This window comes from Dermacentor albipictus, chromosome 3 (assembly GCF_038994185.2).
Source record: "Dermacentor albipictus isolate Rhodes 1998 colony chromosome 3, USDA_Dalb.pri_finalv2, whole genome shotgun sequence".
NCBI lineage: Eukaryota > Metazoa > Arthropoda > Arachnida > Ixodida > Ixodidae > Dermacentor > Dermacentor albipictus.
In genome coordinates, this window is record NC_091823.1 from 2,728,600 (window position 1) to 2,742,407 (window position 13,808).

General features: G+C 47.8%; 2 protein-coding genes across 11 annotated transcripts in view; one reads left to right on the forward strand and one right to left on the reverse strand.

Annotated features, from left to right (window-relative positions):
• The window catches only part of LOC135919931 (transient-receptor-potential-like protein), a 397,285-nt gene that overhangs the window by 197,973 nt on the left and 185,504 nt on the right, over window positions 1–13,808 (reverse strand). The window lies entirely within an intron of this gene.
• LOC135919933 (proton channel OtopLc-like) overlaps window positions 1–13,808 on the forward strand; it is a 153,234-nt gene that overhangs the window by 77,661 nt on the left and 61,765 nt on the right. Inside the window, exon 1 of one of the 3 annotated variants that reach the window (XM_065453954.2) lies at window positions 9,130–9,404. The exons of the other annotated variants lie outside the window; for them this stretch is intronic. Within the exon in view, the coding sequence (XP_065310026.1) occupies window positions 9,342–9,404 (63 nt within the window). The 5' untranslated portion in view covers window positions 9,130–9,341. Of the gene's footprint in view, window positions 1–9,129; window positions 9,405–13,808 lie in introns of those variants that run through there. 3 annotated transcript variants of the gene reach the window in all.

Here is a 13,808-nt window from a genome sequence, read left to right on the forward strand (position 1 = left end):
AGCAGTTGGCCGTCTACAAGCCAGTACGGCCGTTGACAATTTAGATTGCAAAATAAGAGACAAAAACGCTCTTCTTCACACAGTTTAGATGCGTTAGCTCTACGGAGGCATCGAAACTGTCTGGAACTTCACCGCAACATACAACCGGAACGCACACAGCGATAGACGCAGGCGCAACAGTTTCTCTAGAGACATAATTTTCACCTTGATTGTAATGTTCCTGTAAGACACCGAACGAAACATGACCATCGACGAAAACTTCACCCGTGCTGCAATGGACGGTCGCACCACACTGTCGCAAAAAGTCAGTGCCCAAAATCACTTTCTGCTCGTTGGGGAATAACTGCAAATTCCGTCGCGAGAACTGGTGATGGAGGTAAAAAGACTGCACTAGAGGATGGTGGTTGTGTCACACTCCTGTCCAATGCCGGCGAGCGACTCCAAAAGCTTCTGTGCCAGAAATTGTTGCCAGCAGGAGCGCCAGCTGACCAAGAGGTGCTGTGCAGCAGTTGAGTTGTTCTCATTGGAAATGTGGTCCTCGCTGATCGGCCATTCCACGTTTTTGGGCGGCGATCGCAAAACCTCGCTACGTGGCCCGCAACACCGCATTGGAAACATGCCGGCAGACGCTTCCAATTTCGACGTTCATCAATGTTGTCAGGCATGTTGGTGTCGACTGCATAGCCAGTAGGGGCCGCCGCGAAGAGTGGTTCTACGATGGCGTTGGTCGTATTCAGGATCGCGATAGCTCCTGGTTCCTCTCGTTTGTGGGATAGATATATGCTCAACAGTCACTGCGTAAACCATCTGTTGCCATGCGGTCCAAACGGCCGTGTATCTCAGCTCGTGTGGTGTTGCGTTCTCCAGGGTAGCGTACTCCACCGCTGCCGAATTGTTGCGACGCCTGTTTATCGAAGGTCGACCGACGTTACTATGCGGTAGATTGGCGTTGTCGGCGGGCTGCAGGCATGCGGTAGACCACGGCGACCAGGCAAGGACGAGACGATTTTTAGTGCGAAACTTGCACTAAATGGTTGGTGAAAGAATAGATAAACAGAATGAGGTTAAAAAAGTACGTAGCGGGGCCCTTTAAATAGGCCCACTAAAATCGTAGGCGGGATCTTGTTCACGTAAACGTCACGTGACATGCACTGATTCCCACGGTGCTTGGCAACGGCACCCACTCTACCCGAGACCTTGCGCGAGCCCGCCATCACAAGTGGCCCAGGAGGTCCGGGATCGTAGGCGTTTGTCCTTCTAGGTGACGTTGGTACGCGGAAGGTCTCCTGTAGAGTTTGACAGTTCGTGGAAAGGGCGTCTGGTTGTGAATAGGCGGCTGATCCGTTCTTCTAGTTGACGTGTGACGTGTTGACGAGCCGAAAGGGTCCGCCGCCGCGCGGACACTTTCGGGTTGGAGTGTTCCGCCGTCACTTGACAGCGCGCTTTTCGATGTTGTTGTCCTTTCATGGGAGAGAAAAGCGTGCGTTTCCGGCGCCATTTTCGATGCAATGAATTAATACACGTCGTAGTGTGCATATTATGTGGCTCATATAGTGACGGTAGCTCCCGTCGTGAGCACGTCGTTAAGAATAGCACACTCCCTTGGCGCTGTTTCTACAGCCCGTCATGAGGTACTACGCCTACGGTTGGCGTAATCGCTTCAGTGAAGGAAAAAAAAAAGCTTTTTACACTTCTTTCCAGCAACCATGCTGTGTAGCGATCATACTGATGCACCGGATCGGTCAGGCAAACTCCAACGGGCTGTTGTCCGCGCGCCTTTGTGGGGTAAGTAAGAGGTTTCTGAATAACACGGTGTATCCGAGATATTTATTCCCAAGCTTTCACACCACGTAAATGTTACCGCGGATGTCGTGTACTCTGATCTGCACCATATCGACGCAGCTTTGCTTCTTCGAGCAGTAGTGCGCACTTTATTTAATGCGTAAGCTTTCCATGGAAAAATTTGTCCAACACGTGCAAAGTGCACAGCCTTCTATCAGCACAAAAATGCGTTATTTGCGATGACATTCAATCGTTATTCCATCTGCATGTATTCCATCTGCAGAAGCCAAGTCATTGGTCCTGGAGCACCTGAGCACGATTTACCCGAATCACCTACAAGTATACACAGATGGCTCTGTCAAGGCAGACGAAGACCGCTGTGCAGCTGCATTCTACATTCCCTCTCTAAGATATACGTGGTCTGGCCGTCTGGACTGTATAGCCTCGTCGACAGTTGTGGAAGGCGTAGCAATCGCTTCTGCTCTGCGCAAACTAAAGACTTTGCCTCCACAGAATGTGGTGGTCCTTACGGACTCAAAGGCCGCATTACAGCAAATATACCGTGGTTTGCCATCCCTCAAGTTCCCACGCAAATCACTAGCCATCGTGAGAGAACTCAACAACAAAGGCTTCACCGTAAAGTTTCAGTGGATTCCTTCCCACATTGGCATCTCAGGAAACGAAAAAGCTGATGCGCTTGCATACGCAGCACTCTATCATCCTCCCAAAATCAAGGCTCCAAAGAGTAATCAAGTGCAAAAATCTGACGTTCGAAATCACTTTGCGTCGCTTTGGATTCCACCGCATATGCCCTGCGTAACCAAGAGATTGCACCGAGAGGAAGCCACACTTCTATATAGAATAAGGACAGGATCTGCTTATACACCGGCCTGGTTATTTAAAACGGGGCGAATCAATTCTCCGAACTGTACGGCATGCAACGAGACAGGAGACATTGAGCACTTTTTGTGGTCCTGCCAGCAATTCCAAGATGAAAGAGACACTCTCCTGAAAAATCTGCAAAACAAGGACCTTCCGCATGCACGCCTGCAAGACCTTATATTTCCCGAGGGATCAGTTATAGCCCGCAAAGAAACTTCACGTCTCCTCATCGACTTTTTAAGGGAGACCGGTCTGATGGACATATGGTGAAACCCTTCAGCGGTATTGTGCGAGACGCTCGGGCGGAGCAATTGCCGGCCTTGTTCGCCAGGCTAAACCCGCCTGTTGCTACATTTCACCACCACCACCACCACCACAACATCAATCGTTATAACAGTGTAAAAGTAGATAATTTGTAGCTTGAGAGAGAGAGATTGAGATGTGCATATGATAAGGAACAATTGAAGGAAAAAAAAGAAAATGATCAGACAGAATGATTATAGGACACATAGAGTTCCATAGAAATTCCATGGTGAAATTATGTAAACTCCTTATTCAAAACCCAACTTCTGTTGAAGCACATGCTAGAATTAATTTAAATGAAGCCTTTCGTGAAGGCGCCGGATGAAACGCAATGAGAGCCCTCCGCGCCTTCGCGGCAGGCGTTACTCAGATCAACTTATCACCATGGACTTTAACTTAAATTATGTGTTTGAATACGACGGCTCGAAGAGGGGTGGGCCAAGTTGAATTTTGGGGGTGGGCCCGCTTAAATTTCGCGGTGGACCAACTTAAATTCGGGGGAGGGCCAAGATCAATTTCGCCGTGAGCGGACTTGAAATTTGAGGGAAGCCAAACTTAAATTCGGAGGTGGGTCAACTGAGATGTGTGGGTAGGCCAATATGAAATTCGGGAGTGGGCCAACTGAAATTTCTGGGTATGCTTACGCATACTAAGATCACTACATGGAAGTTTCTGCATGCTTTCTTAAAATAAAAGATAAACGGGTTGATACTCAGACTAAAATTTGCGCTTTTTGAAGCATGTGTGCAAGAAAAGTATGGCGTCAATTGAGCTGTCACAATACTCGAAAAACAGTTATATGGAGACTCCAGGAGCGTTTCTGCCGCTGGCGTCGCCGTCGCCGTAAGGTTCCGTATGAGTGAAAGCGTGTAGGGTGAGCAGGCCAACGCGATTCAATATTGCGTGCGCGAGCGAGAAACGCCGAACCTATGCAGGCCCTCTCCAGTGGCGCGCGAGGAAAGGGAGGAGGGGCGCCCTTCCCCAGCGGCTGCTAGGGTGCCTTGATGTCCTCCTCGCCCGCCGCTCCGTACAGATTGGACACAACTGCCGCTTGCTACGGCGTTGGCCACGCGAACCGCGGACGCCGTAGTAGACGCCTTTGCCGCACGCCGTAGGGTCGCGTATATATATATATATATATATATATATATATATATGTGTGTGTGTGTGTGTGTGTATAGACACGTACAATTATATCGCTATTATTCAATTTGAAAAGACGCGTAAGTTCACACGACTCTAATTAGCAATGAGCCTTACGTACCCTTCACCTATAAAGTGTACAACCTCAAATTCGTTTCAAGCTATCTAGCATACCCGGTGTAGGGGCTGTACGCCCATCGTGGCACCCTTAATGGTGGGCGTTAAATCAGGAATGAATTAGGCCTGTATGCCGCACTGTTTGGTTGGGGTGCCTTCAAACACCCTATAGTTCGTTTTATGCGAAGCATATTACGGGAGCTCTCAACCCAGCTCCTCAGGCGCGGCGGTGTCTCCTTCAATACCACGTGACACCGTGACGTCACGACAGAGGAGAAACGGGGCTCCAACTCGCGCCGTCGCTCGCGGCGTCGCGGTGGTATATAAGCAGCTGCGCTTGCCTCTGCTACACTCACGAGGTGAGATGCCTCCTGGAGACAGAGCTGCTCGTTGGAATGAGAAGCGAAGGTTGTGGCGTGCTACAGAGACTGATTTTCTAGGTGGCTTTGGCTCAACTCTTGCAAGATGGGCTGGGTGGGAATCGAACCAGGGTCTCCGGAGTGTGAGACGGAGACGCTACCACTGAGCCACGAGTACGATGCTTCAAAGCGGTACAAAAGCGCCTCTAGTGAATGCGGTGTTGCCTTAGAAACGAGCTGTTTCTATAGGGCTCAGGCGGGCGTCGCTTGCTCAGGCGCACATTTCGTTGCCGCGCCGAACGCTGCGTTGCTCGACGCTCACCGCGTCCAATGCGGGGCGCGTAGTCGCTGCGCCGTAGCCCATTGTCTTACACCCTTTGGCGGCTCGACGGGAACGCTGTCGCGTTCCAACCTTGAAGGCGAAGCAGAGTAACGCATGAGTTGTTTCTTCGTCTAGCCGAACCAAATATAGCCAAGCAACAGCAGTTCACCAGGCTAAACAGTGTTTCAACAACTAAAGTAAAGGCTAGTATATATGCTTCGCATCCTGGGCTTAACCTTAGCTAAGCCACAGCCATTTTTTTACAAGCGCGCTTGTTATCAGGTACGCCGGAAAAATGCCTATTTTAAAATGTTCCGAATTTACATTAGAGTGTCGTCTCTGCGACAAGCCCATTTAAGCCATTTTTTGTGTAAAAACGTTCACCGTGTAGATAAATGTGTATTTTTATAGATTAGGCTGCTGAGTCGGCTGCTCAGCAGAGGAGATATGAATGAACTCCGATATGTATCCGAAATGAACAGCTACAAGCGTGAGCCGGCTAGGGACAATTGAGTGTCCTTTCCTATACTTTTGATGTCGCTGCCCTGTTCTGTTTACTGAAGATTTCGTGTCCGGTATTGAATGCACATTTTATTAACAGGAGCAGTCGGCCCCGCCACCTAGTCGCAGTGAATTGTGAATTCACCGCGTGACGGCTAACTGAGAACGTCTTGCAAGAGCATTTTCCTTTTCCTACATTGTGGCAAGAGGACAATATAAAAAAAAAATTCGTCGGGCGGCAACTTTCATTTGGGGACTTATTGCCAGCGAAGCTGGTTAGGCTGCATACATGGGTGCATGCATTAGAAATCATACATTTTTTTTTTATATACGGCACCACGTGGACGGATGGTTGTATGTTATGAGCGTCCCCTTTGGAACGGGGCGGTAGGTTGCGCCACCAAGCTCTTGCTATTGTACTGCCTAATGTCCTACCTAGGTTAAAGAAGAAAAAAAATAATAATATACAGTATGAGCTTCCACAACCAAATTTTCTGACCCATTATTGCGTACTTTGCTGTTTTACGTCTCCGTTTTTTGTAGTTTCCCTACTTTTGTTACAGCAATCTTCCAATCGCTTCTTGCTAATCTCTATTGCGGACATATTAACTTTTCCACTGCTCTCAGTGAACCTAGGGGCTTGAAGCAGTCCAGTGGTGCCTAAATCGACCGCTGGGCAGACGTCTTCACATTCTAATAAAACATGCTACATCGTTTCCCTAGTTTTAACGCAGCAAGCACATGCCTCTTCTTTCTTATGTCTCCCTTTATAGGTGCGTGTTCTAAGGCATCCCGATCTCGGTTCGAAAACTAATGAGCTTCCCTTTGAGTTACCACAAACGGTTTCTTTCCCGATTTCGTCTTTTCCTCTTAAGTAGCTACTCATAGCAGGTTTCTTTTCCATTGCAGCCACCCATGAGATTATTTCAGCCTCTCTGACTTTCCGCTTGACGTTCTTTGTCGCTGTGTTGCCCACCCTACAGGCCGCATATTTGCTGGTAAGCTTCCTAGTTATTTTCCTCCACTGTGAATCAATGTTTTTCCTGCACACGTACCTCAACACTCTCCCAGCCCATTTACTTCCTAAATGTTCCTCAGCCGTTATTCGCAATAAATTTTACTGTGAACTTCCTTCACTTCAAAACTATTCCAGCCCATATCACCCTGCACCGCTTCACTTGTAGTCTTCCCGTGAGCGCCCATTGTGGGGCTTCCCACTGACCTTTAGTTCCCATCGAGTCTTGATTGTACCCCTGATTTAAAGCTAAACAGCCGCATTTCGAAAAGTAAGTCTTGCAACCATTACACCTTTCCACATACCCCGGAGCACCTCCTACCTATTGTATCCCCATAGCGCTCCGAGCTTCATTTTCTATGCCTGCATTTCTCTTCCGCTTCACTGTTATTGTATTTTTCCTGTGTTTCCATATATCTATAGCCTTCATTTATCCATATACCAAGGTGTATATATTTTCTTGCATAGGTATTTTCTGGCCCTGTATTGCCACTGTCTGTTCACTGTATTCATTGAATACCAATACGCACGATTTTCTAACACTGCAGTTCAAACCTTAATTATTGCCTTCCTGTCCAAAGATATTAGCCAGACGTTGCAAATCACTCTGCTTGTTAACTAGCAACGCAATGTTGTCCGCATAAAATAAACCTGGAAGCTGCTGCTCTACTACTGTACCGGCCTGTTTGTATGAGAGGTCGAACATGATATTACTTCCTTCTAGCGCCCTCTCCGCACTACGCCGACAGAAGCGCCGCCGCGGTCACCGCACTTCCAATACTTCGCCGCAACACATGCTCAATTCCCACTTTTCGCCATCGCCTCCACCTCTATTTTTTGCCTCATGTTTACGCTCAGCGCCTGCTAGACAGCTGGCGTTGTTCGGCGGCACCCTCTTCCTCCTCTTTTCTCCTCGCGACTTTCTTCCCCCGCTGCGATCTGCGTTAGCTCTCGTCTTTCGCTGGGCTCCTTCGCTCGCAGAAGGGTTGAAGTCTGGGCCAGTTGGTACATACCTGAAGGAAAAAACCAGTAAAAAAAACACAAAAGACAAGAGGAGACGTTGAAGTCTGGGCCAGTTGGTACATACTTGAAGGAAAAAACCAGTAAAAGAAAACACAAGGACGTTTTTGACTGGTTTTTTCCTTCAAGTATGTACCAACTGGCCCAGACTTCAACCTGTCGTTGGGGTGTGAACCTCTCCTCTTCTCCTTTGTGTTTTTTTTACTGGTTTTTTCCTTCGCTCGGTTACGCTGACGCACGCCGGAGAAACAGGCACCTAAGATCAGCGCCCAAAAACGAAAATGCGTCAGAACCGATTCCACGAATGCTGTCGAAGGTAATGCGTTTGCATTCACTGAATTAGCGACACAACGTATGGCCACCGCCTAAACGAGGTATGGCGAGGCGTTCACTGCAGCGGTATCCCTCTTTGGCGCTTCCCCCCTCGGAACCATGGGGCGCCGCCACCGCGAGGTCTGTGCGTAGCCTCCGAAATCCATGACGCCTGAGAAACGCATCATACATCAACCGGGCTCTTTCCTTGCGCTTCTTGCTGGACCTGCTGCAGCATCTAGTAGCTCTGCCGCGATGTGCGCGCGTGGTCTTCGACGCGAGAAACACAGCGCCGGTGCCTGTGAACGCTGAGGTTTGTTTCCTCGCTTGCCGTACACTCAGTGGCACATACTCAGCAACCCAAGTTGGTGAGCAATTCATTGAAGAGCGGCACATGTGTAGCCCATTCATTGCGCAACTCGCTAAAGCGTTTGGTGTGCATGGCATTCATTGAAAAGTGGCACATATCCAGTCAGTTTTCGCCACAGCCTGCTTCCGCGTCGGGCTGCTGTCCTTTAGGAAGTCTTGTGACGTTGGTGCGATCCCGCTCAGCATCGAAGAAACTTAAGCGATCTTATCCGTCACTAAATAGTGGCACATCCCCATCGGAACATACGTAGCTACCCAAGCTATCATCAAAGACGTTCATTGAAGAGCGGGACACATCTACTCATCATTGGAGTGAGCCACTAGGTCTGTGCTCGCCTCATTGGAGGCGAGCGCAGACCTAGTGGCTCATACCCAGTACTCCAAGTCGGCGCTGAAGTGTTTCTTCGAGCAGCAGTACCTGTCCAGACCTGCGTGTACCATAACCTATGTCGGCGTGAAAAAGTTTCGTTGAATACCGGCACGTATGTACACAATTCGACATACCTAGTGACCAAAGTAGAAACCTCTTACCTTATCACAGCTGTACGATGTGCTACCCATTCCACCACTGAGTATATCCAGTGACCCAAGTAGGGAGGAAAATGGTTAGATACAAATATAGATAGAGAGATAATTGCACACGTAGGAACTGGAAAATGCGTGAAGTATACCTTAAGAAAGCTATCGCTAAAAACGCGCAATCGTATATCGCCTCATTGGAGGACAGACACGTGCCGACTTGGGTTAGACGGCTGTCATACAAAATACGGCCTTGTGTAAATTAGCACCAGCAGTAGAATTCCGTTTGCACTTTCATTTGAAAACGTTGCATCATTAAGGAATAGTGCTTTTATAACAACAATACAAATAACAACAAGAATTTCTGGACGACGCACGCTAACACCGTTCTCGGACAACGCTCTCCGGCGGCAGTCCCCCCAACGGAAGCCGACAACAAATTCCACAGGACGTCGCTGTGCGCACGCTCAGGCGAAGCTGTCATCGTCGGCAAAGCGGATACGGGGTTCCCGGCCGCGTTCACCGCTGCCCCGAGATCAGTCACGTTGTCGGCACGATTGTCCCGCGAGCAGAGCACGACCGCCAGGTGTTTACAGAGAACTCGCGCGGATGTTACGTAAGTGACTACGTACCGACGCGGCACGGAACTTTTGGCAAGAAAGCTGAACGAACCCTTGCGAAGCTGAGTGCGACATCGATGCGATTCTCGGTGGGCTGGAGGACACGCTTGGCGCTTATGCTGGAAAGGTACATCGGCGAGGTTAGTGCCTTTCTTGTCGCATCACCGACGGAATAACGCCCTTTCCTAGATGTGGCTGTGTGTTAAGGCTGCGGTGCGTCTTACGCAACAGTAGATGTGCCTTTTGTATAATCGTGTAGCATATTCTGGGTGAAATCTTTTTGTGCACCATTTTGTCACTAGCATGTGTCAGTAGTGACTGCATAAAAGAACTGAGGCTTATCGCATGCTGTTGAACACATGCCATCGCGCAAACCATGTTTTTATCATCATCGTCATCAACAACATGTTCAACCAATAGTTACGGCCACTGCAAGACAAAGGCCTCTTCCAGCGCCCTCCGGTTACCTCTGTGTTGTGCTAGCTGATTCCTATTTGTGCCTGCGAATTTCCTTATACCTTCATACCACATAATCCTGTGCCAACCTCAACTGCGCTTCCCTTTATGTGCCACTCATTATGCAACTCTGATAGACCACTACGCATTAGATGATCTGTACTACGCATTAGATGGCAGCCCCATTTCTTTTCGTTCCTTATGTCAACGGGAATATCGGCAGCACCCGTTTGCTCTGCAAGCGACACCATGGTCTACGTGTCTCTTACCGTCACGCCTAATATTTTTCGTTCTATCGATCCGTTGCGCAGTGCTTAATTTCTTCTCAGGCTTCTTGGTTAAACTCCATGTTTGCTCATAGGTTAATACTGATATAATGCAATGATTGCATACTTTCTTTTTTCAAAGGCAGCGGAAAGCTGCCGATCATGCTTCGACAATGCCAGCTGTAGGCGCTCCAACCCATTTTCATTTTTCTGTAAATTTCGTAAATCTCCCGTGAGTAAGTGACTTATACAAACGTATCCTTTGCACATATTCTAGAGGCTGACTGCGGATCATTGACTCTTGTTGTCTTGCCACCTTTTTCGGCTAAGGTCCTCAATTATTTGTTGCAATTTCTTATTTTCACACGACAGCCCTAATTCAAAGTTGAAGTTGTTTTTTTTTTTTAACGCAACATTTCCAATCGGCCACATTTGTTGCCTGTGAAGAATAAGGCTCGCGGCAATGCATATAGGCAGGCGGGGGGCAGTGAACCATCCGCAGGAATTTCATTTTTGAGTAGCGCCGCGAGCGCGCGGGTCTGTGTCTTTGCTGTTGTTTGTGGACACTTGGTGAGCAACCACCCTGCGCTTTACGAATTGAACGTGCTGTACGAAGGCGAGCTAAACACCAAAGTCTGTGGAACATTCAGACTGCAGCTGCGTCTGTGCCAAATAAAATATAGGTATAGGTAGTGATAATGACAATGAATATCAAAAAAGCAAACAGAAGTAAGGCAGGTGACGTATCCAAACGAGTTTTCATGTCGCCACTTTCCTGCATCTGCCTCCTTAATGTTACACATGAACAGACTAGCCGGACGGGAAGTGCTGCTAAGACATGAAGATCCCCTGTGATATGGACATGAAAGTTCGTCATTTTAACTTGATCCCTGTACTAATTTCTAAATAATCCCAAACTCTAAATTATCCAAAGGTGCATTATTTATTGGATTCCGCGTTTTCCGATGCTTGCTACCACTCTTTTCGACGTTCATGGATTTATAGGTAGTGAAATACGCTATGATTTGGCATACTAAACCCAATAATATTGTTTTGTGTCAGGCGGTGTTGCCCACACTCCTGCCACCAACATTCCTTTAATTTTGTCACCACTGCAGAAACAATTCAATATTCCCTTAGTGTCACTGCAACAAAGTATAGCGGCATGGCGCATCTACTCTGGATTGATTCATTGTGAAATAAGGAATATCAGCTATTACCACGACAAGCTTAGACATCATCGGTTCCCAGTGATGCTTCCGTCATTCTAGTCGCGCCCTTCCAACTTCCAATATAAACCTCTCACGGACATGAGGCAAGATATAGGCATGGCACACTCAGCCAGCGCATTTGATGGCGTGTTATGCAGTGACGTATCAACTATTTTTTTTAGTGAGGGGCAAGCAATCTCTGAAAAAAGAATTAAATTATGGGGTGCGTCTTCTATGCGTGCGTCTTCTATGCACTAAACAGTTCTGCGAGACGTACTGAAGTGGTTGAAGTCGGTATTTCTGCTGGCATTGAGGCGTACGGAGCATGCAGCGCGATGTGTGCACGCATATGTTTGAGCTTACGATCAGCCTCGGAGATCAATTGTGTATTTCTGAATGTTCCATTCACTAATGTGACCTTATTGCAGTATTATTCTCTAGTTCTAAGCTGCGATTTGGGAGAAATGAAACATACGCGACAATTGTAACAGTGTGGGTACCGTTCCGCTACGATAGGAACTGTGCTGTTATACTTTGACAAGCGTTCAGACTGTTCGCTACAGGTTACATTGCGTCATTACTTGGTTCGATGGATGAGGTTTGGGCTCATGAATAAAATAGTTTTGGCTAGTAATAATAGCATACCTTACAGTCTGAACTAAGCTTGTCCAACAAAGCGACCGTTTATGAACTGCGCGAGTGTCCTAAGCAGTGGTAAGCGCTGGATTACAGATATCTTTCTTCTATGTAGAGCATGGTCCAAACATACGGCATCAGTAGTTAAATATCGTTATATATATCAGCGGTTATAATAAATGCTTTGTGGCATGACTATGCGAAGTCGTAATGCGGTGTTAGGCCGATTTCTCTTGCTTTTTTGAGAAAGAGGATGATAACCGATTTTTTTTTTCGGTTGTGTTCCTTCCGTTCGCTAAGACGCACTCACACGTATTACGGAAATTTTGTCCTCAAAAATGGCCATCGCATTATTTTCATGTGATCCCTCTCATATATTATAGCTGTATACGTACCAAAAAGGTAATGCCGAAACACGCAGCTTATATACGTATCACGCTGGTTTACCAACTGCAGTGTTCACTGTGTTGAGCAGTGCCATCGGCCTCATGCAGGATGGCTAGCGTAGACATATAGTAATTTCAAGCCTACTAGACTTGAAATGCGTGAGAACGATGCCTGCGTATCACAAATATTTGATAGTGCCTGCTGATTAGATGTTTCTTTGGTTATCTTAGGTTGGCCGTGCACGAGCATGCGCTCTTATGTTTTATGTTTTACTTCCTACGCCAAGCGATCAGACAGTGAGCGGATTTGCCATTTAATGCTGATAATATGGAAACGCCGGGTTTCTATGTTGAATTAGAACCGATATAAGCAAAATAGTTCGAAACATATACACACACCGCGGCTGATTGTGCGCGTCACATTTTTGCGCCCCAAGACACATTTCTGCCTACTGTAGTTGCCGATGCACCGAAAGGCTTCCTTGACGACCTTATATGAACGCACATGGCGTAAATTTCGCAAAGTAAAATCTAGAACATCTCGAAATTGTCCTGGAGCACGCGACAGGAATACTTTCAAGCAGCGCCGCGCCGGCTCGCCCAAGCCAGAAAGGAGCAAAGGCTCACTGTGCACCCTGTCCTCTTCGCCCGATAAAAAAGGTCTATACCCGGCTTTAAAAAAGTGGGGAGGGGTAGGGGGCAAATCTCCTACTTTAACTCCTCCCCCTTGTTCTGAGAGTTGGTGGCGCATGTGCCCCCCTGTACGCCTTGAGTGTCATGTACGTTCGAGCTCATAACGCTTCGCTGAAGCTTCATGAAAAGCACCATTCGCCCGCCTCTATATTGTAAACAACCAATTAGTTACTCTAGAGGAAATATTTTTCGTCATGCTCAAAGCTTCAAAAGCAGCTTTAGAATTGTGCCACTTTTCCAACCACAGCATAACGTGGTTATATGCGCTTTACACATTTCCTGGTGCATGTTATGGTCTACTTCACATGCTACGAACAATGACTGAGCCATAAGTGGCGCTGCTTGCTTCAGCGATGTTGGCCTCCCGTGTAAAATGAGCATAGATAAGGAAGCTACAATGTTATAACACCATTGGCTGCTCCGTGCGACGGGTGTAGGGTGCCTATAGTCGTCGTTGGAGGTTGCCACCGGCGCCACATTGGCCGTCAGTAATGCGGGAATGGGTTTGCTCAAAGCTTGCCCTGCCACTGACGGCCAGGAAAGGGCACGATGAACCTGCACTCCGCAGCGCAAGAAGGATGCCAAGGCAGCGTTTGCCGACTGACAACGCAGAGAACATAATTGTCCAGAATCATATCGCCAAAAAGTTACAGAGGCACTGAAAGGGACCCTGAACCACCGCTTGGGCTTGGCGAAGATACAAAGCCCGGGCACAAATTACGCTGCTGTGAACATCTAAGCCAAATTTTGCAGTTGTATGGGGCGTATGGATCTTGTGCGCGGAGCGCAAGGTCACCTCTATATTTTTTCTCTCTCGTTTCGCTCTCTTTTGAACAGAAGCCGTCTCCTCACTCTTTACTAGACGCTTCATTTCGTAATATAGCGCATTCCCATAC